Raw genomic sequence first — 27,839 nt, 5'->3', positions numbered from 1 at the left:
ACCATGGTTAACGCTGGTAATTTACTGGATCCGCCATGGTGACATGGGGAATTACCGCCCCATTCCAAGGTTGGCGGGGCGGTAATTCCCCATTTACCATTGGCCCTTCCCCATTCCCATTTTTGCCCCATAGGACTCAATGGCAATGGGGAAGGCGGTAATTACGGTACCGCAAAATGCAGTAACGTAATCACCTTCAAGGTCCCTTTGCGGGTCCTTACCTTAACGGCTGGTACAGACCAGCCATTAAGGTCGGGACCCGCAAAGGGGCCTCGTAATCAGGCATTAAGGGATTACCGGTACCCTTACCGGTACCGGTAATCCCTTAACACCAGGGTCGTAATGAGGGCCATTGTGTTTACAAAGGAATATTGATTATGTTACTGAGAAATGTGCAGAACTCCAAGAGAATCACATGGCTGATCTTTAAAACGGTTCTGTGTCATTTCATCGAGGACATTTGGTCGAATTCAAATCCATCGAATGTTCTATTTTCTTTTAAGCCATCTGGCTGCAAATATATGAAGGGGGAGACTCCCCACAGCTCCCACTTGCCCCCTCCATCTTAATTATTACCCTTACCCACCCCTCACATATATTTGCGGTCAAATTCGGCCAAACAAATTTGATGGCTTTGGCTTTGACCAAATCTCCTGCGACGAAACCCCCCCATCCCTTTAAAAACACTTAACTAAGAGAGTTGGCGGAGCCCAAAATGATTCCTTATGGGAATGTAGGACAAACATACCTTAAGCGCACTTTAAAACCGTAGTGCGCTGGTGTCCTTGCAGGTGCCTTCTCCCACGATTATCGCTACTGCAACGGGATCGATGGCTGGTCCTCACCTAGAACACGTCGCAAGCACCAATAAAGTGCAGAACTGTGAGCCCTGCCTCGTCTGTGGTGGTTCCATGTGTTAAAATCGCAGCAAAAATGGCTGTTTACACAAAAAACTGTGGCAAAAAGGCTGCGGTTTTGCCACCGCCGCCATCCATGTAAAGAATGTGGGGGACACCCCTGTAACCGCCAGACCCATTATACCATTTAAGGGGAGCAGGGGACACCCCCGCAACCAGAGGCGTCGCTAGGGGGGCCTTGGGGGGCCGTAGCCCCGGACCCTTTGGTTGTAGCTCCGGATGGAGATCAGAGGGCTACAAAGGCTAGCCCTGAACATGCCGGCCCTCCACGCACATAAATCCGAGTTACAAAATACACAGACTCGGCACAGGTAGATTCAGGCAGTAACGTTCGTGAATAAGATAGATCCGATTTAATTTATTTAATCAATAAATTAAATGGGAACAGCACGAACGAAACGCGATCGTTGCTACCTCTTCCGGGCCTGCAGACTGCATCTAACTATGCCGTCCATGGCTGCGCTTGCGCATAGTGGGGGGGGCACCGCTCAGGCCTCAAGCACACGTGCCCATGCTCTCTCGCATACGCAGCAGCAGTTGTGAGAGACACCTGTGCCTTGCCGACCCAGTGCTTTCTGCGAGTGAGCTGCAGGCTGGTGTGGCCCACCCAGCCCCCGTGTGAAAAATTACATTTTGCAGAGCTGGCCCGGGCCACATTTACACGTGCTGCTTTGCTTATGCAATTGCTACAAGTAGGTCCTATTTATATTATATATCTTTGCCCATTTAATATAAAGCGTAGAGCCTTCATTCCATTTCCTATGCAGACATTTATAGGCAATTGAAATCATGATGCAGGGGCTAGTACTTGCATGGCAGCAGGGGGGGTGATTGGAGATGGGTTACACTCTCACAGCACTCGTTAAGTGTGTGGTTTCAGTCAGACGTGTAGAGAATTAACTGTGTTTAACCTTCGAGCTGCACTGTCCAGATGAATAGCAAAAGAAAATGTTAGTCTTGTTGCACTGCACGCCCATCCCCACACTCAGGCTTACCTGTCGTTAAGAGTGGGGTGGGGGTGAGTGGTACGGACAAGACCACCAGGCCTTGCCAGCCCCTGCCGCAGCGACGCCATGGTCTGTTTCCCACCTCCCAGAGGGAGCCCTTTCTTCTGCCTCTGCAGCCCAAAAATCCAAACAAAAGCATTTCCAGGCTGGCGAAATGTGTGGGTGCCGAAGCGAGGGGTGCTGAAGGAGAGAGGGGTGCCTCAGCTCTCACATGGCTTTTAAAATCCTGGCCCAGAACTTGCCAACCAGGAGTTGCTTTTTGAGCAAGCTATACAATATAAGCACAGATACAAAGTCAGAAAGTAAATTGCCGTATTTTCAAAGGAGGAAACGGAGCCTTTCACAGGACCAGAGTTTGTCCCTGTCCCTGACTATCAAAAAATCTGGTGCTATGTATCCTTAGCAGCGCTGAGATAGTCCCCGGGCGTCAACTCCATTCTCAAGTAGCAGTAACCAGAATTACTGTGAAATTCCGATTCATGTTAGAAGGGCGGGGAATATAAGAATATATACAAAAAATGGCCCCGATTCGGCAGGGGAATAACATACAGCCTGTGTCAGTACCAAAAAACATGGGAGGCAGCGTAAAGAAACCCAAAAAAAGTTAGAAAAATTAAATATATAAAACAACACAGTGAAAAAGCGTGCACGTTATCTAAATAGGCAAAAGCAAAGAGAAAAATAAAAATAAATCCTTGGGCGCCATCATAATGGGGGATGCCGGAATGCCCGGCCAGGCAGCATCCCCCACCGAGGTGGGTTACCCAAGCAAGACTAAAGAAGAAACATATAGAAATATACATCAAAATAGTGTTGCCAACTTTCTAACACCATTTTGCGGGTCACTTTCCCACACAGCGATGATATCAGGGCATCATTCATCTTTGGTCTGCACCCCAATTGCTATTTAAGCTGTTCCTGAACGCTCTACGGCTGAATTCCAATGCTAATGGTTTGTACTTGGCAGGTGAGGCTCACGTTTTAGCTGTTAATGGCAGCACCCAAAGAGTCCCAGTTTAACTGTGAACATGACCATCACAAACAAACCCAAGACCAAAGCATTGACATTCAAATTAAGCCGGGGTCACAGAGTTAGAAGAGAGATGAGGTTGGGGATCCCTGCAAGGACAGAGGGGAGGAAATGGTGATGGCAGAATTGTGTCTGCAACCCCAAGCAAGACCCAGCAGTGACATAAGCAGAGAAACAGAAACTACTTAAAGGCACATTGGAAAGCAGGCTGCACACACGCATTGCCTGAATCTGCAGAGCTATATCCAATAGGGAAAGGGGAATAACGCGTAAAACGTAAAATTGCAATTGGTACACAATTAGCAAACACGCATAATAGTGTATTCAAATTTCAAAGATGAACCTGTTAGGTTCCGCTTAGTGGACAGTTTCTTTTGTGTTGCCAAGTATTGCTGTAGTGTTGTATGCGCAAATGCTCACATCATTTCCTAGGTAAGGCCATTGCACACCCGGGTACTCAAACCGTTTTGGCAGCTATTGCCATAGTGTGCCCATGAATAGTCATGATTTACAGTGAATTGCCGTGATATGGTCAGATCCCCAAACTCTGGAACATTGTTTCTTGCAAATAATGAGAGGCTCTCTGGGGAGATTGCAAAGGATCTCAGAGGGAATGGGGGTGCAATTGACGGAGCATTGAGGTCTGACCTGCTTTCACCCCTCCGCCTCCCATTATAAAGGTCTCTATTTCTGCACTGGGGCTCATGCCCCTTCCCTTCACTGTCCATCTCTCTTGGACCAAGCTGTGTATTTGGAGGCAGGTGTACGTTACACTGGTTCTTTATATTAGGAGATAAAATTAGCAAAAAGTGCAAAGGCTACCAAGGCTCAAAGACAATGAAGTGCTGCTCAGTCAGACTTACATGCAATTAAGGCAGCTCAGTGGGTCAGGCACTGGCTCAGCTATGCTTGCAGGTGGTAGTCACGTGCACAAGCCTCAGCCCTTTCTCCTCCTCAAGTGAATAAGGGGATGATCATAACATTGAGCAGTTAATACCATGAACACCCTATTTAGCAACGAGTGGAATAGGGGACACAGGCCATACAACGAAATGGGATTATGACTGGTAGCCCATATGAGCTAGCTTCTAGGTGCATGCTTTCTCCCAAGACAACCCACATTCCTGCTGCCCTCATCTACATGGAAGTCCTAGGGACTGAACAAAGGAGGTGTGAGTTGTGCATCAGTTGTAGGTTGTCAAACATTGTTTCTTGCAAATGCGCTTTATTGGTGGAGATATTATGCCGTTTGTTTGTGACTCAGACCCGTAGTGTTGTGTTATGCTGGCTGACACAAAGCTTGGCGCAGATTGTGCAACATGTCACAGCTGACGCGCGGCCGGGTTAGGCAGATTTACAGGTTCACACCCCAGACGGAAGATGTATAGTTCAGTAGCTGTAGTTGGGCATTCAAACGTAGTGCGAGCTTCCCCCAACACCCCAACATGAAGAATGTACTCCTTTTCCTGCTTTGTTGCTTTTAGAGAGGAAGGATTAGGACTCCCTTGGATTGCAGCATAAGCAATGCAAGAGCCCGGCCTCGTATAGTCTATGTCTTTGTGGGTGAGTGAGCGCTACTTTTTATTGCGGGTGGTACAGGTTCTAGCATAAGTGTGCAATGCTTGTCTTTTCAGACTGACTTTGGACACCTCGACCCCTTTGTCTGGTGTGAAATATAGCAATCCTCCTGATGTTTTTCATGTAGGAACATTTCAGGTGCTGCATGTAAATTCTGCCTTCCTCCATGGCTAACCTCCCTCACAGAATCGTGAGTGGGGCTTTAAATTTGTTTAATGACATCCAGGTGCGTATTATGCATGTTCTTCTTCGTCCATTCGTTCAGGAGCAAAAAAATAAAATACTTTAAACCATTTGTGTGCATAGCGTTACCAATTTTGAAAAGGAATTTTGGAAATATTAAGGTGATCTCTCACCCGTGTATCTCCAATGTGATGTCATTTGCATGGTCTCCACTCCAGGCACTCTACAGTATAGAGGATCCATGCCTTATATGAGAAAGCATGTTGACATATGCAAAGTGGAAACCATGCAGCGCCTATCAGGTCTAAGTAATATTGTTCGATGTGTTACCTCTCCCTCTTAAAACATAGTGCTCTGCTTTTGTTTGTATGAGCTGCATAGTATGCATGCAATATTAACACATGAAAGCGCAACGCTGCACCTCCATTCGTATGATATAGTTATGTGACATCCAGACTTGCAGTGGGCTCTAGCCCCGGATCTTTCACCAACCTAGCAACGCCCCTGACCGCAACCCCCACTCCCCTTAATTGGTATAATGCGGTACACCTTTACCAGCTCAAACAACGGCATTTTGGCTGCAATTTTATTACGGCATAACTCTGTGGCCTGAAACGGACTAATTGCAGGATTGCTGTGACTTCAGTGGCTGCCCGTACACAGGGATGATGCGCGGTCTGGAAAAGATCCGGGGCTACACTAATATCGGGACTGACGAGACTCGGGGCGAGCTAGCCTTCTGGTTGTAGCCCCTGAGCTTCTATCTGGGGTTCAACCAAAAGAACCAGGGTACAGCCCCAGTAGCCCGCCCTTAGCGAACGCTGCCCGTGAATGGAGGTATCCCCCCTCAGGAGTGTCTGCAACATTTTACCTCACTGTACCTTTCATAAAGGCGAAATATCCATTTGCATATCAGTCGGGTCCCACCCACAAGGACAGTCCAGCAGTCAAATGCTAAGCAATTCGTCTCTGAACAAGAAAGAGTACCATCGGCAACCCCAGACACGTGTTTCAGCCTTGCTGGGCCTCCTCAGTGAGATGTGGACCCTTTGATAACTGCGCTTTGAGAGACTCTTCTTCATCTCCCTGATGAGGCCCAACAAGGCCGAAACACCTGTCTGGTGTTGCCAATGGTACCTCTTGTTCAGAGGAGAATGGCCTAGCATTTCGTTGCAGGACTGCCCTTGTGGGTGGGACCCGACTGATATGCAAATAGATATTTCTCCTCTGTGAAATGTACAGTGAGCTAAAATGGTTGTAGACCCTCCTAAATGGGAACAACCCCATAGAACAGGTTATTTGAGGTATGTTCATTCTCAGTGTAGGTGCGCCCCCATTTTTGTAAATACGCATCCAAACTGCTATTCCTGCAACAACAGACGGCTGTACATCTACAACACAATCCTTGGTTCCCTCCATTGGGCTGTAAATGACCAGCCAGGTGTTCTTAATCTCCTTCCTTGTGGCTTCTGGGCAGCTCTTTCACGCCACCTAGGGAAGCGACACAGTTATGGGACATGGGTGACGCGTCAGGGCCAATGCTAGTTCTAGCTCCTGGGTGGCTTGAACTAGACTTAACTAGCAGCGGCACTGATGCGTCACCTGTCGTCCGCAACCATGTCGCTTTGTCATGTCAACGTATGCATTGTAGATTTCCATTCTTTTAAGAATGAGGAGCTTCTGGAATGTTCAGGAATGACCATTGAGGTTCCAAAAGAGGGCGCCATCAAGACCTCTTCCTGACTACAGACTCTTCTCCGAATCCAATGAACGGTCCAGTCAATGATGCCTCCAATGTCCCCACAATTGAAATGATTAATGCTGGGCTTCCTATCAAAGGGCGTATTTCTTTCTGGGATTTGTAGTTTTCATATTCCCATTACCTCTGTGGGCCTACGATTCCCAGGAGGCACGGTGCTGTTGGGCAGAAAGCCAGGACAGGATAAATAGGCCACACATGGTATTGAGGCATGCAGAAACACTGGGCTTACATGGCGCCCAGGTTTCAGAAACCCCTCTGTATACCTGAAGTCAGGGTTCTAGTCCCGATATGGCCCTGGAAGAGTCCCCTTAGTTCCCCTAACTGGCAGGGGTGTGAAATTGGCTTAATGCCAGTATTTAGCAATATATAGATATCAATGATGCCAGGGCACGACTTTTCTAGTCTCGGAATTTGCTTTGATAAATCATCCATGCCAGGCACTTCAGTGCAAACTGTTTCATTGAAATTAACAGACAATTCCCAGAATGAATTAGTTGAATAAAGTCTGAAAGTGAAAAGCGTGCTCTCAGTGGTAGGGTATGATCTGGTCACCCCGATTGTGCAACACACCTTTTCCCAATCAGAGAGTGTGTTTGTTGCGCAACCGCAGTTAGTGGTGGGATGGCTCCATGAAGGAGACCCAAGCAATGCGCGCGCCGTGATAGTTGCATTACTCAATGGGTGCAAGAAGCTGCAGAGACGCGCCCTTTACTTACTTAAAAAGGGGTGTTCCACACACTACACACTTGTAGGTTCCTTCCGCCGTCTCGTGTGTGTATTCTCCGGCAAAGGCGCTGCAAACAAAAAGAAGTGGGTTACAAATCCATCCTGGGCGCCATTTCCTTCCAAATGTGGACCTCCTTTGGCATACATGCCAAGGTGCCCGGTGCCATCTAAGGGATTCTAGTCCCTTCCTATCTTTCTTGGCATCATTTGCTGTGTACCTTTTCTACCTCGCTGAAGACAGTTGCCTCTAAACCTACCCGCCAGCCAGTCAGTCTCCCCCAACGCTCTGTCCTTGGGCCTCCTCTTTCAGACCTCTGACCACCCTGCCTTCGATGCCTCTCTCCTGACCTGTTTCCTCCCCCGCCCCCCTTCTTAAGGCAGGCAATCTTTGGGTCCTCTTTGGCGTCAATCTCAATGTTTACACTCCGTTGCTACCACAGCTGCTGCCAAAAGTAAGCTCCTTACTATCACACAACTCTACTCTCTCCTCACCTACCATTCCCGCTAAGGGCCTGTTCCTACCCCTGGTACTCAGTCACCGCGTTGGCCTTCTCTTTTGCCTCCCTCCTCCTGACTTCGCCACACATCGCCTCTAACCTCCCCCGCTCTTCTCCCACTTGCCCACTTCCCAACATGTTATCCCTACAGGGCGGCTCTCCGTGTGAAATCAGTCCATTTCCCATTGCTCGTGCTTTCCTTCCAATCCAGACCTGGACTAGCTGCCCACTTGCCCAAGTCACTGAAACGAACTCCTGCCACTGCTCCCCGCACCTTCTGCTGTGGCATCCTTCTTCATCTGGCCGTTCCCCGGCCACCCTGCTCATCCAGTCCTTCTCTATCCCTGCCCCTCTGCTGGACTTAACTACCCCCCACACATCAACACCAACACTACCTTCCATGCACAGAGGAGCTGGGAAGATGTAACTGCGAAATATCAGCACATCACTCTCCTTCCGTTACCTCCCTGTCTCTGGCAATATCAGCACATCGCTCCCCTTCCTTTACCTCCCTGTCTCTGGCAATAGCAACACACCGCTCTCCTTCCTTCACCTCCCTGTCTCTGGCAATGTCAGCACATCGCTCCCCTTCCTTTACCTCCCTGTCTCTGGCAATATCAGCACATCGCTCCCCTTCCTTTACCTCCCTGCCTCTGGCAATAGCAACACACCACTCTCCTTCCTTCACCTCCCTGTCTCTGGCAATGTCAGCACATCACTCCCCTTCCTTTACCTCCCTGTCTCTTGCAATATCAGCACAGCGCTCTCCTTCCTTTACCTCCCTGTCTCTGGCAATATCAGCACATCACGTTCCTTCGTTTACCTCCCTGTCTCTGGCAATATCAGCACACCACTCTCCTTCCTTTACCTTCCTGTCTCTTGCAATATCAGCACATCACTCTCCTTCCTTCACCTCCCTGTCTCTGACAATATCAGCACATCACTCTCCTTCCTTTCCCTCCCTATCTCTGGCAATATCAGCACATCACTCTCCTTCCTTTCCCTCCCTATCTCTGGCAATATCAGCACATCACTCTCCTTCCTGCCTCTGGCCTCTGGCAATATCAGCACATCACTCTCCTTCTTTCACCTCCCTGTCTCTGGCAATATCAGCAGATCATTCTCCTTCCTTCACCTCCCTGTCTCTGGCAATATCAGCACATCACTTTCCTTCGTTTACCTCCCGATCTCTGGCAATATCAGCCGATCACTCTCCTTCCTTCACCTCCCTATCTCTGGTAATATCAGCAGATCACTCTCCTTCCTTCACCTCCCCGTCTCTGGCAATATCAGCACATCACTCTCCTTCCTTTACCTTCCAGGCTCTGGCAATATCAGCACATCACTCTCCTTCCTTTACCTCCCTGTCTCTGGCAATATCAGAACTTCACTCTCCTTCCTTCATCTCCCTGTCTCTGTCAGTATCAGCAGATCACTCTCCTTCCTTTACCTCCCTGTCTCTGTCAATATCCTGTCTCTGGCAATATCAGCAGATCACTCTCCTTCCTTAACCTCCCTGTCTCTGTCAATATCAGCACATCATTCTCCTTCCTTTACCTCCCTTGTCTCTGGCAATATTAGCACATTACTCTCCTTCCTTTACCTCCCCTGTCTCTGTCACAGGGGTGTGGAATTCTTTTTTTTATCAAGTAGATTTAAGGGACAAGAGGTTAGACAAATCTACTGCTCCTTTAAAAAATTCTTCTTGTCAAATTGATTAAATTTGCACACAGACACAACATGCTATTTTATATTTGCTGTGAAATATGTCAACTATACTGGGCAGATAGTTAAATACAATATAACAATGCGAAGTCTATCGTCATTAAATGGGTGATTTGGTGGCAGGGAACTGTTACGTTTTGAAATACACATAGGCAGCACCCTGCCGCCAAATTATTGTCATTTGCACGTCGTAGTACAAAAGTGCAGATCAAAAGGCAGCGTACACAAGTGTGCGCCCCCTTTTGACCTGCACCATGGCACTCTGCCGTGCAAAGTGAGCAAATGCTGTCTTGCCAGGCAGCATTTATTTTTAATTGTGAGTGCTGCTTGCCATGCTGTGCTCAATATTACAATTAAACGCTGCACGCCATGCTCGCATGTCAGGCAATATTTAATTTTCATTGTGAACACTGCTTACCACGCACGTATCGTAAGCAGTTTTCGCAATTAGAAATAAACGCTATCCGACAAGAGAGCATGTCGGACAGCATTTATTTGTTATTGAAAATGCTGCCTGTCAGGCAAGCATGGCAGGCAGCATTTACAATGGATCCCTATGGAGTCTGCCTGCTTCATGCTGGTACATAAAGCTGTCAGATCCAATGGGGATCTCCAGCATTTGCGTCGGCAGGAAAATCCATGCTGGTACAAATGCATGGAAATGTGGTGTGGCATGAATGGAATGCGTTAAAGCCTTCTTTTATGCTTTCCATTCACACAACGCCATGATCCATAATGAGCTCCAGCATGCTTAACCGGAACTAAAACTTGGTCTATTGAAGTGTATGGCTTTATACTTTAAAAAAAAGGAGGGCTTAGCATGGGTAAAATAAATGTATGTATGACTTTGACGCACAATTAAGTAGTTACCCAAAGAAATGTGCTCAGTTGTTTCAGGGCTCGGTGCGCTATATAAATAAAATACAATACAATACAATTATGGTATGCTAACGAAAACAGAAACAATAATTTGTTTTTACCAAATCTATCAAAACAACAAAATCAAGTTTCTAGCACATCCTTGCAGTCGTCTGTAGTTTGAGGATACTAGGCGCTTTATTCTTGCCTCACTTTGGTGGGTGTGGAGGCGTGAGCAAGAGGTGCATTGAACTTCAAGATTTTGATCCTTAGTGGTAAAACTGAAAACGTGAAACTAACGTCTTGCAGCTGAGAAGAATAGAAGGATGGGGTCTGCACAAAGATGAAAGACGCTTTGCACGATTACCGCTATTCTTGCACAGTGTTGAAGCATGTCACTACTTAGAATCATGTGCATTTAATTGAAAAACTAGGGTGAATGAACTCTCTAAGCAAATGATAGCCCACTCACAAGCACAACAATATAATTGTGTATGCGTCGCCCCTTGAATAATCTACTCACTGCCAATAATGCCAAGGCATGGATGGCACCCCATGGTCTATGCCTGAATGATGACAAAACAGAACTTATGATTACGGGGACCATGACTAATATCAACAAACTCAGCCACAAATACACCTCCTTTGATATATACTGCAACACGATCAAGGTTGCCAAGGAGTTAAAAACCTTAGGTTTCTACCTGGATTCCAGCCTTACATTGGCAAAACAGGTGAATGCAATGGCATCTTCCACAGTTTACACATGTAAGCTGATTAGGTCGGCTAGACCCTTCCTCTCAACAAGTAGCTGTACTACGTTGGCTAGAGCACTTGTGTTGTCCAAATTAGACTTCTGTAATGCCCTATACCTTGGCTCCAATAAATACATCACTAGGAAAATTCAAACCTTGAAAAACAACGCCTTGAGAGCAGCTATAGGAATAGCCAAAAAAGAACATATCTCGGTGGTAAGGAGGCAGTCTAACTGGCTCTCCACTGTTGATAAAATCAGGCTAAAAACTGCTTCATTAACTTTCAAGTGTCTAAACAACGCGGCACCCCGCTACTTGGTAGACAGAATCAACAGAAAACCTACTCTCCGACCCACCAGAGCTGCCTGCACTAACTGCTTGACAGTCAAAGCTGCCCAACTCTGGAACTCCCCTGCCCCCTCTCTAAGGGGGGACCAAACTTATTCTAACCTCAGACTTAACATTATCAACTGGTTCAAAGAAAACAATCATTAACACTAGCATGACCCTATGGATCTTGACTACCTTTTGTATATATGTAGTTTACCCACGCCCCCACAGATGTACTGTATATAGTTACCTCACTACTGTAATATACTGTCACCTATGACCATGTATTTGATAACTTAAATCTTGTAACATATCTACTGTATACTTTTCTGCCTGTCATTACTATCTACTCTACTTTACACTGTATTTTGTATGGCATTTTGTAACTTTGTAAGCTGAAAATATCCTTCCGCTGTGATGCCCTCGGGTCTGGTGCGCGTTATAAATAAATAAACAAACAAACAAAAAGTTGTGGCAAGTCTAGGCCTATTCTTATGGTCTTGCCACTCTGCACCCAACCTACATTCATCGTTAAACCTTGGCTTGCTTAGCTAAAGCCATGACTCCCAGTATTAAAACAGCCCCACTGAAAGTCCTTCGCATTGCCAGAACTTTATACCAGGTCTTGGTGTTAAAACAGGCCCATGTGGCCATCCAAGAACAGCTTTTAGTCCAATGCATGGCAATGGAATTCAGGTCAGCCATCACCCAGTTGCTGGTGCCACGCCGCTGAGTCGCCAACACACATTAGATAGCCGTGAAGCTGCCAAGTGAAAAATAGCTCAAAGCGAGACTTGTAAAAGCCCCCAAAAAACGTGACAGTCTTTACCTTTTGTCTGCCCCACTTGGCCATGGGGCAACATGTTTATGAAATCCTCCTGTCCCTGAGAACGAAGAACTTGTCCTGGGAAAGGGGCTGTAGGAATTCTGCACCCCTGCTGGCACCATTGCAAATAGCACCAGTCTCTCTGCAGCCATTCAGCCGCCTCTCCTTTCCCTGGTTTATATGCCATGCGTTGCCCGCCATCAACTGGTCACGTGCTCACTCCCCCCCTCTATTGTAAGGCACTCGCTGCAGGATTGCCCTGAATACGGCTATACGTGTTCCTTGTCAGAACAGCATTTTCTCTAAATACATAGATATTTATGTTCTGGATCTATAAGGGGGGCCCCGGGGAGTTTTTTGGCGCTGCACACGGCCAGCGAGTGGCCGTGGGAGGCAGAGTGCCTCCCGGGGTATTTAAGGGGCTCAGGGAAGGTTCGGGAGCCAGGCGACGGTTAGGACTTGAAGATTGTCTGGTCGCCTGCTCCCGAGCCTTCCCTGTGTAGTTGGGCCTAGGAGAGTGAGGGGTAGAGCAGGTGAGGTGGGGGATTGGCGAGGGTAGTGGTGGTATAGTGGGCGGTCAGTTTAGCTGTGTTAATTTATTAAAAAAAAAAAAAAGAAATAATATTAATAGCATTACTAGGTGTATACTGTGGGGAAGGGTTTATTTTGGGGGTGCCGTAAATAAGACACCCCCTGCGACTTACCGCAACTCCGGGTCCGCGTCGTGGTGAGGGTTTTTTTTTGTGTCGGATCGAGGGCGCGGGGTGCCGGGGGCGTGCGGGGGGAAGTTGGGAGAAGAGCATCCATGCTCCGTTCGCTCGCCGGCGGGGGGCGGGGTGTGGGAAACATCAGGCTTCCATCGAATAGGCATCCGCTCGGGAGCGGGTGGGGGAAGGAGCAGTTTCTTTCGATACGGGATCTGTGGTCCCGTGTTGTGCAAGCAGGGAGAGGGGAACGGTGAGTGCGGTGTCTGTCGTAGGACAGTGGGGGCAGAGCGCGCCCATTTAAAGGGGCCTCTGCTATTTTGTGGGCCTGGGGTGCGGTGGCGCTCAATAGCCGCCAGGGGGCAGTGTGTCAGGGAAGAAAATAGTACCGGATACTGGTTAGGTTGATTTTTGTGGGATTTTTTCTCTAGAGGGCGGCAATTAGCTCCTGGGCAGGGGGATACAAGGGATAGGGCAGTATTTTGGGGGTATTTAGTGGGGGCAATATATAAAAAAAAAAAAAAAAGAATAATAATAAAAATTTAGTTAGAAGCTATCAGTTTCAATTTTAAGATTTCCCCGGGTAGTTTGGCTCGGTGGCTTAGTTTTGCTAAGTCATTTTTCAAGGGGTATATATATATATATATTTGTGGTGCGCAAACAATTTATTAGTAGTGCACGATGGTGGGCCAAGGAGCCAACAGGAAGGGGTTGGTTGATGCCAAGGCTCTTAAGGAGGCCTTGGCAATAATTAGTAGGGCATCTAGGGCCCAATTGCAAGGGGCAGTTGGGGAGGTCACTGGGGGAGAGGGCAATAGAGAGGGGGAGGTAAGGGGGGGGAGGCCACAGCGCAGAGCGGCGGCAGACGGTGCGCTGGCGGCGGTGGTAGCTTGCACCCCTACGGCAGGGAGAGGGGAGATTTGGGAATCATGGGGCAGGAAGATGAGGAGGGAGATAGACAAGAGGGCGGATGGGGGTTTAAGGAGGTCGGGGGAGCAGCCAGGGAGGGAGGAAGGGTATGATAGCTCTAGGGAAGAGGGGAACGCTCGAGAGGGTAGGGACCTAGGGAACACCAGTGGGGGCAGGGGTGGGGCGCAGGCGGGGGTGTCAGGGCAGAGGGTAAGAGGGGGTAAATACCTGCAGAAGAGCGCAGGTGGGAAAAGGAGGGAGAGGTCCCCGTCAATTGAGGAGGGTAGGGCGGGGCGCGGAACGGCCCCCCCGGATAGGAGGAGTGGGGGTGGAGGGCGCTGCGCAGCCCCCGCTGTACAGATGGAGGTTGAGGGTTTCGGTACGGCCCCTCCTCGGTCAACGCTAGGTGAGCCTAGAGGGCGCAGCACAGCCCCTAGCAGCGAGGATTTCAGGGTGGAGGTCGGAACGCCTCGCCCAAGAGAAGAGGACCAGGCAGAGGCTCCCACAACCCCGCCGAGAAGACGTCAGGGGAGTGGCGGGGCGGACGCCCCGGGCTCGCCAGAAGATCAGCAAATCATCTCGGGCAGGAGCTCGCATCCTCAATGGTATTTAAGGGGTGATGAAGTTGGTTGGGAGGAATACGGGGGGCAATGGGAATTTGAAGATTACAGGGCGGAAAGGGAAAGGGTGGAGGAGAGAAGAAGTTCAAGGTGTGATAGGGAAAGGGAAGTACGGGGGGGTCGGGGTGAAAGGGGTCAAGGGAATTATTGGCGGGTGATTGTGCTGACATGTTTTGTCCCCGCAGCAGGAGCCCTCTAAGAATGGAGAGGAGGAGCACCGCTGTGGATGCCAGGCCGCAGGTGGCAGGCGTGGAAAGAGGTGAGCGGGAAAGGGAATGGTCATCTGCATGGCAGAGAGGGGGTGCAAATAGGTGGGTGGGGGATGACCGGGGTGGTTTTCAAGGTGTGATGAAGGATTGGGGTGCAGGCCATTGGAGCCGAAGGGATTGAGAAGAGCATTTGCTCAGTGGAGGTCCAAACGGACAAAGTGGTGGAGCCATTGGGGCTCGAGGTGCAGGCGGGTAAAGATAAAGAGGTGGAAGTAAAAGGAAAGGAGAAGAAATTGCCATACATGGGGATAACAAAACCATTGGGGGCACATTTGATGGCGGCGACCAGGGAGAAGATACAGGCAGGTGAATTTGTAGATGTCTTCAAATTGCTACATAGGGAGGTGAGAGCGAAAGAGGGGTCTAAGGAGGAAGAGAGGGAACTGGCTTCACGCCCGAGGGTCCCGGTGACCATAGAGAATTGGACGTCGGCGTTTATCATTTATGCCAGTGTGTATTGCGAAAAATTCCCGGAGCGTTGCGTGGCCCTGCTTAAATATATGGACGTAATAAGGAAGGCTTTTACGAGCTTTGGGGGCTTTGCCTGGGTAAGGTATGATGAGGAATTTAGAGCGAGAATGGCAGAGGATAGTCAGGCGGTCTGGGGGGAGATAGATATGGATCTTTGGCTGCAATGGATGGCCCCAACGAGGCCTGCCCCGACATTACATACGGCGAGTGGGCTGCCAGTGCCTTTCCGGCCCTTTCTTGGTCGCCCCGCCCATGAGGGGGTGGGGGGAGGAGGCAGGGGCCAGTCCTCAGCAGCGTGTTGGGGGTACAATAAGGATAGCTGCGCAAGAGCCATGTGCAGGTTCAAGCACGAGTGTAGTAAGTGCGGGGGAAAACACCCTCTCACGCAGTGTTTCCAACAAGGAGACAGGGGGAGGGGAAGAGGTGCAGGAAAAGGGGTTGGGGGGAAAAGCTTTTACTCCAATTAAAGTGGGGGTGTTGGAAAAATGGTTGCAATTTTATCCAGATAGGGAAGGGGCTAAGATTTTGAGTGAGGGTTTCGGGCAGGGGTTCAGATTAGGTTACCAGGGTCCAAGGGTACGGCGGTGGGAAGAAAATTTGAAGTCGGCGAGAGAGAATGAGGAGGTGGTAAGGCAAAAATTGAGCAAGGAAATAGCGGCTGGAAGGATGGTGGGTCCATTTGATGACGTACCGGGTGACTTAGTGATATCTCCGTTGGGGGAGGTGCCCAAGAAAGCCCCGGGGGAGTTCAGACTGATTCATCATTTGTCATGGCCGGAGGGTATGTCGGTTAATGATTTCATTGCCCCGGAAGAATGTGGGGATGTGTATGCGAGTGTAGACCAGGCGGTTGAGCTAGTAAGGAAGGAAGGGCGAGGGGCCTTCATGGCCAAGTGCGATATCAAGGCGGCGTTTAGATTATTGCCAGTGCACCCAGAGGATTTTTGGTTGTTAGGTTTGCAGTTTTAGGACCGTATTTACATAGACAAAGCATTGCCTATGGGGTGCGCAATCTCCTGTGCGTTGTTTGAACGATTTAGCTCTTTTTTACAGTGGGTCTTCTCATTCAGCTCAGGGTGGGAGAGTGTGTTGCACTATTTGGATGACTTTCTGTTCATTAGCGGGGCAAAAAGGGAGGAGGATTGCAAAGGAATGCTAAAGTTGTTTCAAGACTTGATGGAGGAGCTGGGGGTACCATTAGCCGAAGATAAAACGGAAGGGCCGGCAGTGGTGTTAACATTCCTGGGAATTGAGTTGGATTGAGTGGCCATGACCTCACGCTTGCCGCACGACAAGGTGAGCAAATTGGTGGTACTGCTGGAAAAAGCGGTGGGGGGCCAAGAAAATGATGCTGGTGGAGATGCAGAGATTGGTTGGGCATCTGAATTTTGCTTGTAAGGTGGTGGCCCCGGGGAGGACGTTTTGCAGGAACATGGCGAGGGCCATGACGGGAGCGAAGTGCCCACATCACCGGATAACAGTATCGGGGGCAGTGAGGGAGGATTGCAGGATTTGGTTGCGTTTTTTGGAGAGTTTCAATGGAACGTCAATGTGGTTGCAGGGAGACCCAGTGACATGGGAAGTTCAGATTCTCTCGGATGCAGCGGGGGCCGGTGGTTTTGGAGTGTTTTGGGGGGGAAAATGGTGTGCCGAAAAGTGGCCAGAGGAATGGTTGAAGGAAGGGAGGAGCATAGCATTTCTGGAATTTTTTCCATTACTAGTAGCATTGGAGTTGTGGGGGAAGGAGTTGCGAAATAAGAAGGTGAATTTCAATGTAGACAACGAATGTGTGGTCCATGTGGTGAACAGGCAGTCAGCGAGGGATCAGAGGGTGGCAAGGCTGATGAGAGAGTTTGTCCTGCGTTGCATGGATTGGAATGTGGTGTTTAAGGCAACACATGTGCCAGGGAAGGATAATGGCATCGCTGATGCATTATCTCGTTTTCAATGGCAGAGATTCCGTGGATTGGCTCCAGAGGCAGATCAGGAGGGGCAGCAGATTCCGGAGGAGCTGTGGAAGATAGGAAGCTGAGAGCGCTTGCACTGGTGGAGGGTTCATTGGCCGCGGCATCTAAGAAGTCATACCGGATGGCCTGGGAGGATTTTATTAGAGGAGGAGCTTGTAGTTGGAGGGGTAGATGGGATGCGGAAGAGCGGAGGAGGGACGATGTTATGAATTTCCTGCTGAGGTGCATGGACAGGGGCTGGTCAAGGGCAACGATAACAGGAAAGCTAGCGGGGATTTCCTTTTACGGGAAATGGTTCTGGGGTTTTCAACCAAGTGGGGGGGAGATGGCGAGTAGGATGTTGGAAGGATGGGAAAGGGAGAGTAAGAGGGACAAGGATAAGAGGAGGCCGATATCGGCTGAATTGCTGCAGAGGTTGATTGAGGTTTTGGGGGGAGTTTGCTGGTCGGTATGGGAAGGGGAACTGTTTGCGGCTTGTTTTACATGGTTATTTTTTGGGGCCTTCAGGGTTTCTGAGTTGGTCGGGGGACAAGGGGGGGTAGGGGGGGCGCAGTGGGAAGATGTGCAAATTACAGAGGAAGGTTTAGACATCAAGATTAAAAGGTCCAAGACGGATCAGAAGGGAAGGGGCTCTCGGGTCATGCTGGGTCGAGGGAGCGAGGCTCTATGCCCAGTTCAGGCGGGTAAGGTGTGGAAGGAGCGCTGTGGGGTTAACTCAGGTTTGGTTTTTCAGCATTCGGATGGATCGCCGGTTACAGCGGCACAGGTGCTGGGGGTATTGCGTAAGGCGTTGGGCAGGGTAGGAGAAAAGGGGGCGGAGTTTGGGACTCATTCTTTTAGGATGGGCGCAGCATCTGAGGGTAGCAGACTGGGTTTTTCGGAAGAAAAGGTAAAAAGCTTGGGGCGTGGGAGGTCGGGAAAATACAAGGGTTACGTTAGGGATTTTGGGAAAGGGGATTGTTGAAGGAAGATGGTGGAGGACCTGGAGGGCAAGTTGTGTTGTTCTGTAATACGTTGACTTGTCAGTAATTTGTTGTAATTTCTGTTTCAGATGCTGCGCGAAGGAAGGGGGAGTTGGCGCAAGTTTGGATTGTTGGACATTCAATTGTGAAGTGGGCTGGCAAAGAGGCGGAGAAAAGGGTGTTTGGAAGGCAATTGGGGTGCAGTTATAAGGAAGTGGTGGTGAGGTGGCACGGTTTGGGGGGCCTGCGGTGGGATCAGCTGCTGCCCATATTGGCAGGAATGAGGGAACGCTATGGAGTTCCTCGGGTGGTGATGCTGCATGCTGGGGAGAATGACCTGGTTAGGGATACGGGGGTGGCCCTGCTGAGGAAAATGAAGAGGGACTTGGGGTGGATTAGGGATATGTGGCCTCAAGCGGTGGTGGTGTGGACTAAGTTGATGCCGAGAAGAGTGTGAGGGGAGCAAGAAATGAGGGAGCAATAGAGCGGGCCAGGAAGGGGATAAACAGGGAAATGGAGAAATTTTGTGCGTCAGTGGCGGTAAGGGAAATAAAGAAATAACATATGAGGGGTTTCTTATCTTTAGAGAGGATGGGGTACACTTGTCCATGTATGGTAATAGTCACTACCTGGCGGACTTGGGTTCTTGGCTGGGAGACTGGGTGAAAAGTTTGAGGTAGAAAATGGGGTGGGGGGTTGGGCAGAAAGAACTCCTCGGGGGAGGGTTTTTCTGGTTCCGGGGGCATGGCCCCTTTTGATGTGGGGGGAGGGAAGCACAATGGGGGAATGACACGGGAAAGGAGGGGGTGGCGCTGTTTGCACAAGCAGGTCACCCCGGGGGATCAGGTATTGAGCCTGGAGGGGCATGGCCCCTGGGGAGAAAGCGGGACGCCTGGAAAAGGGGCAAGGATACGGTAGGATCCAAGGGATCATTAGGGAGGAAATTGGTTATTTAATTATTTAATTGTTGGGGGGAAAATGAAAATGTTTAAGTTATTTAATTGATTGTTCAAATAGCTATTTAGCTTGTTAGGCCATGGAGCCAGTTAAGCGTTTTGATTGTAAGCTTTGACCTGTCATATTAAAGCGACCTTTTCCACTTTTAAATGAGTCTGGGTTTTTGTGCAGTATGCCAAAAGGGGGGCCCCGGGGGGAACGCGAAGCGTTTCCCCCCGGGGAGTTTTTTGGCGCTGCACACGGCCAGCGAGTGGCCGTGGGAGGCAGAGTGCCTCCCGGGGTATTTAAGGGGCTCAGGGAAGGTTCGGGAGCCAGGCGACGGTTAGGACTTGAAGATTGTCCCGCCCTCCCACCCCTTCATTTTGGGTTTTAGGCCATAGGCCTGTTTGAAGCCGGGAGAGGGCCAGGGTACATTTTATGGGGGGTTTGTTGCTAGAGGTAGGGGTGGTAGTTTTGTGTGACAGGTCAGGGCATCGTGAACGGTGTTGTAATATTGTTGCTGATGTGGCAGGTCAGGCTGGCTGCAGGTCACAGGAAGGGGGAGTTTGGTGTAGAGGGGAGTTTAACGGGGTTTGAAGTGGGGCGGGGCGCCGGGGGCATGGCCCCTTTTGATGTGGGGGGAGGGAAGCACAATGGGGGAATGACACGGGAAAGGAGGGCGTGGCGCTGTTTGCACAAGCAGGTCACCCCGGGGGATCAGGTATTGAGCCTGGAGGGGCATGGCCCCTGGGGAGAAAGCGGGACGCCTGGAAAAGGGGCAAGGATACGGTAGGATCCAAGGGATCATTAGGGAGGAAATTGATTATTTAATTATTTAATTGTTGGGGGGAAAATGAAAATGTTTAAGTTATTTAATTGATTGTTCAAATAGCTATTTAGCTTGTTAGGCCATGGAGCCAGTTAAGGGTTTTGATTGTAAGCTTTGACCTGTCATATTAAAGCAACCTTTTCCACTTTTAAATGAGTCTGGGTTTTTGTGCAGTATGCCAAAATGGGGGACTGCATGACTACAAGTCCCAGATTGCAAAATAAAATAAAACAGGGATCATCATCTCCCGAATGGAATGGGGCATGTTGACATATGTTTTGGTGAAAACACCCCTCAGGTCTAACCTGTAGGATCATGGCCAAGCTGGAACCCCAAAAGCAAGAGAGGGCCCGAACAGAAGCGCACCCCTATGAACTAGCGGCCCCATGTCATGAGCTTCAACCTAAGTCAGGTCCGGCTTGTCACCCAACCACACTTTCTGGTACTTGTAGTTGTACTTTTTCCATTATAGATCCAAGAAGCGATTGATTTTGGGGGACCAGCCCACCCTGGCTATATCCCAATATACTACATCTCTTAAACATTGTTAAAACATTGGCCAATAGACCCTACAGCGCCTACGTCATCTGGGTCAACCTTATATCCAGTCCTGTAATTGCAACCACGTGGACTTCGCATGCTGGGACTTGTAGTTTTTTTTTTTTTTTTTTTTTTAAACCTCGGCATACAAGTGCCAGTTTACAAAGAATATTTGTCATCAAAGCCCGGGCTAGATAAAGGTGACACAGGTCACATGTGGCCAGCTGGCAGCTTTGCGCCTTTCCGGATATCTGACGGCATTATATATTTTGGGGTATTGGGGGAGGAGTGGCGGTGGAATTTCTTTTGCTCCTCTCAACCGAATGAGTGTATGTTAAAAAGGAAACAGTCGTCCAGGATTTCCAGCTGTGAGACCCGTTATTTTTTCTGGTTTCAAACGAATATTACCGCTTTAGAGGAATTTGTCCTAAGTTAACAACCCCCAAGGCTAGGGGTCACCTGCCTAATTCATTTCAGCTGTCCTAAACCTCCGCTCCCACCTCCCCCCAAAATCTGGCGCTGCTCCACAGCTTGGTTTTATTATCTCTTGAGTGTGTTTTTTTTTTTTATGAGCCGTGTTGCTTTTTCTTTTTTTGTGAACAGGATTTTTAAGAATGACCTAATGTTTGGTTGCTTTTGTGTATTAATTCCCTCCAAGGCAGCAGCGAGTGATGTGGGTGGACAGGCACGTGGGTCCCACTGCCAAGTCTCGTGCGTGTGTGTGCGCGGGCGTGCGTGCGCGCGCGCTCGCGTTCAGTAAACAGTGCAGTGTGTCAGCAGGCAGCGCAGAGCGCGCCCTGCTAGCCTGGGCCCCATGTGTGGTACACAGGCAGCCCCTCAGTTCATGAATGGGAGCAGCCAATTACATCATTTGGAAGCGAGCTAAGGCAGGGCCAGGTGCCAACTAAGCGAGCTCCCGGCTCTCAGGAAGGAGGCCGGGTGGCTGGGCCTTGGCAAGCGGCCCTCCCGCTGGAGTCAGCTGAGGAACACTTTATTTAACTTAAAAACAGTCCTGGGCTTCAGCAGCACCTCCCCCCTCGCCCCCCCCCAGCCCCCTCTCGCTTCCAAGGACGAAAGCCATGTGAGGGCACTTATTCGGCATTTTTGACATTCCAGCCGCAAATGAGGCCGTAAAGGCGTCCCCCACATGCGCTTCAAAGGGGAAATTCGAGCAGGGCCTGAAAGGAAGCTGAATTATGCGGTTTCCCTCTCCGCGGCCAAGGCGGCCCTGCTTACAATGGGCACTTTCAGTGCGGGGGCCGCCTGGCACTGGGGTCCTTCTCCTCATGGTTCTGTTTACTGGGAAGGCCACCCCTTGCCCCCACCTCCCCCCAAACACGGCTCGTACTTCCACACAGATCTGTAGTAAAGTGGAAACAGGCAGTAAACACACAACCTGGAGGGTTTTACGAGACCTTCAACGCCACGTTTTGTAAACTTTGTATTGGGTTAAAAAAAAAAAAGAGCGCGCATTTTTAACAGTCGGGTTTTGCACACGGCCTACCTGGTAAAAGTGGAGCAAAATTATTTTGCACTATACATAAGGAATGGGGCAAACTGGTCTACCTTAAACATAGCTACATTGCTCACATTTACAAAGTCAAGCAAACGAGTGCTTCCGGGTTACCAGAGGTCAACATGACCAGCCTCCCTGCTCACCATTGAGGTCCCTGTGCCTGCCTTTTATTATTATTATTATTATTTTTGCATTTATTGAGCGCAGACCTGGCTTCGAAAAAGCAACGGAGCGCTTTACAGAGGTATATACCAATGCAGATACATAACGAAGCACTTTACAGAGGTAACACCAGAACAAATATACTGGGGCGGGGGGTATTGGATACAGAGGGACACAAGGGAGGGGTACAGCTGTACCGTGTGGCGGGTAGGAGAGGGGCGGCCCGTGTCTAGCGAGCCAGCTGGCACGAGGGGCGACTCAATGGCCTAGGTGTTGAGGCGGAGAGACTCCTTGAAGATGTGGGTCTTGAGTTCTTTTCTGAATTGTAGGAGCGTGGGGGTGAGTCTGATGCTGACGGGGAGGGGAGGAGGTTCCATACTCTCGGGGCGTATGCAGAGACGCTTGTTTTCGGGTCCTTTCCTTTTGCAGCAGCGTCCTTTGCCGTCCTGGTGCCCTCGGCTCTTAGGCACATTTTCTCCCATGGTTCTTATCAGCAGTAGGGTTCAGCCATGGGGGTCCTTCACACAAACCCCTCCCCGCCCTGCAGGATGCATTCATCTCACACTTGCGACACACTTTTAAATGGCAGCATCTTGCCATAATGGTCAGCGCCAATTCATTGGTAACCATTGGTCTCGGGAGGATAGCTCAGGCACAACGTACGCGCCTTGGAAGCAAGACGACACGGAGCACCAGAGGTTCGATCCCCAGGTCCGCGCTTAGAAACCTCTGGGTATTAAGCGCGTTATAAATAACCTATCATATCATATAACCCAGTGATATTTAAGGGACACCCTGATGTGCAATGGTAGTACCCTGGCATACTATGGTAACCCCTGGCATATCTAGCAGCCCAATGGTTAATTTCTATCTGGATCAGGAATTGTGATGCGTTGTTCGAAGGCACAATAACTGAGATGGGCCTTATATTTTCGACCACCGGTTTAAAAACTGGGTTATTTCTTCTTCCACAGGATTTTACCTATCTTATGGCAGCTATTTCTGTCCCCAGGGCACATTTCAAGCACTGGTCCTACCTCAAAATGCTAACAGTAGGGGCTTGGTTACCAGCTGTCCGCTGGTCATCAGACGAAGAGACAACGTTGCCATGAGACAGAGCCCTCAACTGAAGCAGGTCTAAGTGCAAAGACGCCCTTGGATTGAGTGCACTCCTACAAATGTTAAATTTATAAATAAGCAAGGATGATTAGTGAATTATTGGTGCTTCCCTATGTTTCTGTCATAGCATCTTGAGATGAGACTCCACACTTCCTGAAGTTTTGCAAAACGTACCCGGCCAAATGCCCCTGGCTACGACTAGTGGATATGCACACACGTCTCAATCAAAGTGCTTAGCACTTCGTAGACAGGGCAAGTCCAGAGCAGGCAAGGCCCACCCGAAAGCTGTAAATGCCCACGCAGCAGTGCTGTGTGGGCATTTGCAGATGTTAATGTCACTGCTGTGGGCCCAACTACATTAGCTTCAGGCCCCACTTGTTAGACAATCCTGGCTATGCCTCTGGCACTTCATGCAGCTGCCAGTACTGCACTTCTGGGATAGCATTGAAGAGACGTCCCTGGACTTAAAGCATCGCTGGCTGGGGGTGGAGGGAGAAAGGGAGAGGGAGGGGGGCCGAGGGGGAAAAGGAGGGTGAGGGGGGAGAGGGGCTCACCCTGACTCTAGTTGCCTGGTCCTGGAACCTGCCCATCAGATTCTGGGACCAAGCGCTTGGGTGTCGAAGAGGCTTGGCTAACAAGGTTTGATTATTGAAGCCTGGCCGCTTACAACATCAAAAGACAACACATCACCAATGCAACCAATCAAGGATCAAGTGGATATGGAAGGAGCCAACTGTGGCAAAAGGGGGGCTAATTAAACTAATAAAAACATGCATCCAACAAGCTAATAGGCTGGTCTCATGGATGAGAATGGGAATACTGGCCAGCAGCCTGCGAGGTGCTGTGTACTTTTTTTCCACTTTTCTCAAAGGCGAACCTCCCAGGATGATTTCTCTGGCCTAAGACTGGGCTGCTACTGAATTTCAGACAAAGGCATTGTGACGAAAAACTACTGCTCCGCAGAAGTACAGGCATGGATAGTGGCTAAACCGGCTAGTTAGTACCACAGTACTACAAAACCAGCAGTGATCCCCATCATAACAGTGACCCAGGCCCAACCGAGAGATGTACCACCTTCACCTTGTGTGGTAATGTGGGCCCAGGACAGGGTATACTCTTAGGGCGGGTGTGACGTGATCACCTTGAATGCGTCTTGAAAAACATTGCGTATAGTCGCATTATAAATATCCAATACATTATAAATACCCAATAAATAGAAAATAAAACAGTAACCACTCAAGCAGCAATAGTACAAAGGTCCCAAAATAAAAGAATGGACAATCCAGCTTCAATGTAAATGCAAATAAATAACTAGAAAACACAAGCAAGAGCCCGCCTTGTGCAACTTGGGCAGAATAGCATTCTGGGAACTTGAGCAGGAATGATCAGGCAAGCAATTGCAGCCATGACACTTTAAAGGATATGTCTTTTCAAGGAAAAGGTGAAAAGGGGGAGGCGTTATATTCCTCACAGGAGATCAAAGGAGGGCAGCATACTGGCTATTGTCTCACTGGGAGCAGTGCAGACAGGTAGGCTGCCGTGAATAGCTGTTCTGGACTCACAGGATTGACACTTGTGTGATATCAAATTGGCGTGGCTTTAATAATGTGCTCTTATCAGCCACTATACCATAGCCAGGAATCGCATATTCTTAGAGATTACCCTGCCACCAGACACACAAGTGCAACAATTATTAAAGTTTGGATCCGAGGTTTGGAAGTTAAATACAGGCCCTGCAGTGACTTTGGCTCACAGCCGCTGTGCAGATTGTCCATGTGACCTTTGAACCTGCCCTGTGTCACTGGGGAGCAGGTGCTGTAGTTGTCAGGAGATTGGTTCAGCAAGGGCACATGCATGCACTGTGCTTTTGCCAGGGAACTTTTTAAAGGCAGGTCTAATTAGCAGGCTAAACTTTCAGGAACAGAATTACATGCATTATTGTATTTATTTTATAAAAAATGAAATAAGCTAAGGCTGTTTCACTCTCACAAGTATCCATCTTGAAGCCTAGCTTGCAAGCTAACTGTTTACGCAAGCTCCCTATATCCAGCTTAAAGCCTAGCTTGCAAACACCCTGTATGCAGTGTGAAGACTGGCTTGATAGCTCCCTGTATCCAGTGTGAAGGCTGGCTTGCAAGCTCCCGTATCCAGCTTGAAGCTTTGCTTGCAAACTCCCTTTATTCAGCTTGAAGCCTGGCTTGCAAACTTCCTGTATCCAGCTTGAATCCTGGCTTTCAAGCTCCCTTTAATCAGCTTGAAGCCTGAATTCCAAGCTCCCTCTTTCTTGTCTGAAGCCTGGCTTGCAAGCTCTCTGTATTCCAATTGCAACCAGGCTTGGAAGCTCCCTGTTTCCAGCTTGAAGCTGTGCTTGCAAATTTCATGCTTTCAGCTCAGAGCCTGGTTTGACCAGCTTCTGGTTTCCAGCTTGAAGCCTGCCTTGCAGATTTCTTTTGTGGTGGCGTTCCCTGTTTGTTCCCCAGGCTCCAATGCAGCTCCATGTTCATGTGTTCAGTTTGTAGATATTCTATTTCCTGTTGCTATTACAAATACTGGTGCTCCAGGTACTGTGAAAGCATTCTGTTTTACCCTCTATTTACCATCGATTGGTATCACTTTCTAGTGTTGTTTCATGCACCTGTGTTAGGGCCCAAATCTAGCCTAAGGCTCCCACTTTGTTAGTCTTAGTTCTAGAGTAAGCTATGGATCTATTGTTTAAACTTGTTCCCGGATTGTTTGGACCTTTGCTTCTCATGCCATTTGCTCCCTCTCTAGTGTTTTTAAAGGCCTGGTTTCGTTTCCATTGCCCCAGTCACTGACTCTAAGATCCAGAATAGGTTTTCCTAAACTCCGGTTATACATTGTCTTTCAGCCTTCCCCTGCATCAAGATGCCCTTTTCAATCTTTGTTCAGTTTGTGTTCCCGCGTGATTTGTCTCTGCTTCAGTGCGCTAGCTATCTTTTGCAAAGTGCGCTTTACAGCGCTTTGCACACACAGAAACAGCCTGAGCTCCATTTACACATAGAGATGACGGGTCATTATGTTTGGGTAAACGGCTGCAGTATGACATAGTGATCGCTCTCTGGAAGGTCAAGATTAGTTACATTCACACCAACAACTAACCTTAATTTCTTCTATGGGGGTTTGTGTTACATACATGTATTTATTTGAAGAACAGGGATGACAATTTCAATCAGAAATTAGTATGGTATTGTTTGTTTGTAAAGCGCCTATACACAAAGCAAGTGTTTCAAAGCGCTCAAGGATGGAGGGAACAAGGGGAAAAAACAACAGTCATTCAGAGCCCTTACATTTCTGAACGATACAAGTCTACACTAAGCAGAGTAAGTGCATGGCACAAGTGCATAAGTACAGTCAACATTGTAGGTCACAGCAAATTCTGCAGTTTCTCCAAGTGGATTGAGGCACGACAATGGGAGGAGGGGAGACAAGGGAAAATCAGGTAGATGATCTTTTGGGCATGGTGCATTCAGATCATGCAAGTGCGCAGACAGGTGCAGGGTAGGGTGGACAATACCAGGGGGGGTGAGGGTAGGGCAAGTGAGCCGAGTCAGTCATAGCTGGGGTAAGTGCTGAGAGATGCCACTCCCATGGGTCAATTGACCAAGTGCAATAACCATGAGGCAAGTGCAAGGCCCGGAGGCAAGTGCAAGAGGACTGGTGAGGTTGCCAGGGACCTGTGAGACTCTGAGGTACACCAGGTGGCCAGTCAGTGGGCTGTGCGGAAAAGGAGGGCGAGAGGGATAGAGGGATAGAGCAGAGAGAGAGAGGTTAGCAGGGAAGAGGGAGAGAGAAGGAACAGTAGAAGAGGAATGTCTTAAGTAGTTTCGGAATTTAAGGAGATCCAGCTCAAGATGGAGGGTGGCAGGGAGGCTATTCCAGAGGGAGGCCCCTGCAGAGGATATAAATCCCTCCAAATCTCTGCTTGGAGAACCAGCTCACTTGGGGAATGTTGCAGGTAGATGAGTGGAGGGCCTGGGAAGGACAGTATTTAGGTAGGCATCGTTGTAGATAGGCAGGTCCCAGGCCCCAGAAAGCCTTGTGGACAATGCAGAGGGTCTTGAAGTTGCAGCCACAGGGAGCCAGTGGAGGGATTTCAAAGCCGGAAGGATGCGGTCCCTGGGTTTTAGGCCAAGGATAAGTCTCACGGTTCTGTTCTGGATGAGTTACAGAAGGCACAGAGCAGAGGCAGAGCGTTTGAGAAAGAGGCTATTGCAGTAGTCCAGCCTTGAGAGAATTAGAGCTCTGGAGACAGTGAGCCGCTGGGGGAAGGTGAGAAAAGGAAGAGTACCTCTAAGGAGGTGCAGCTGGTGGTTGGACTTTTTAGAGATGTCCGAGATGTGAGTGGAGAAGGAGAGCGTGGAGTCGAAGATGACCCCAAGGTTTTTGCCACGCAGGTGGGTTCAGGGCCAAGGGAGGCCGGCTAGAGTGAGAGTGGGAAGGAGGCAGCACGAGTCCCAATGCAAACAATCTCAGTCTTACTGGCATTGAGGCAGAGGTCGTTTGCACCACACCATGACTGAATTACAGACAGATATGAGTGAGATAGGGAGGTGGCTGAGCATAGCCTGAAGGAGAGTTGCATGTCAATGGCATAAGACTGGAAGTTAGAGATGAAAGTGG

At 49.2% G+C, this 27,839-nt stretch overlaps 1 protein-coding gene across 4 annotated transcripts in view; it reads right to left on the bottom strand.

Annotated features, from left to right (window-relative positions):
• The window catches only part of MSRB3 (methionine sulfoxide reductase B3), a 534,707-nt gene that overhangs the window by 218,483 nt on the left and 288,385 nt on the right, over positions 1-27,839 (bottom strand). For all 4 annotated transcript variants that reach the window (XM_069629751.1, XM_069629754.1, XM_069629752.1 and 1 more), the window contains one exon: positions 7,194-7,271. In XM_069629751.1, the coding sequence (XP_069485852.1) occupies positions 7,194-7,271 (78 nt within the window). The remainder of the gene's footprint in view (positions 1-7,193; positions 7,272-27,839) is intronic.

This window comes from Ambystoma mexicanum, chromosome 12, assembly GCF_040938575.1.
Source record: "Ambystoma mexicanum isolate Mex_15411 chromosome 12, UKY_AmexF1_1, whole genome shotgun sequence".
NCBI lineage: Eukaryota > Metazoa > Chordata > Amphibia > Caudata > Ambystomatidae > Ambystoma > Ambystoma mexicanum.
This window is presented reverse-complemented; position numbering and strand designations above follow the sequence as displayed.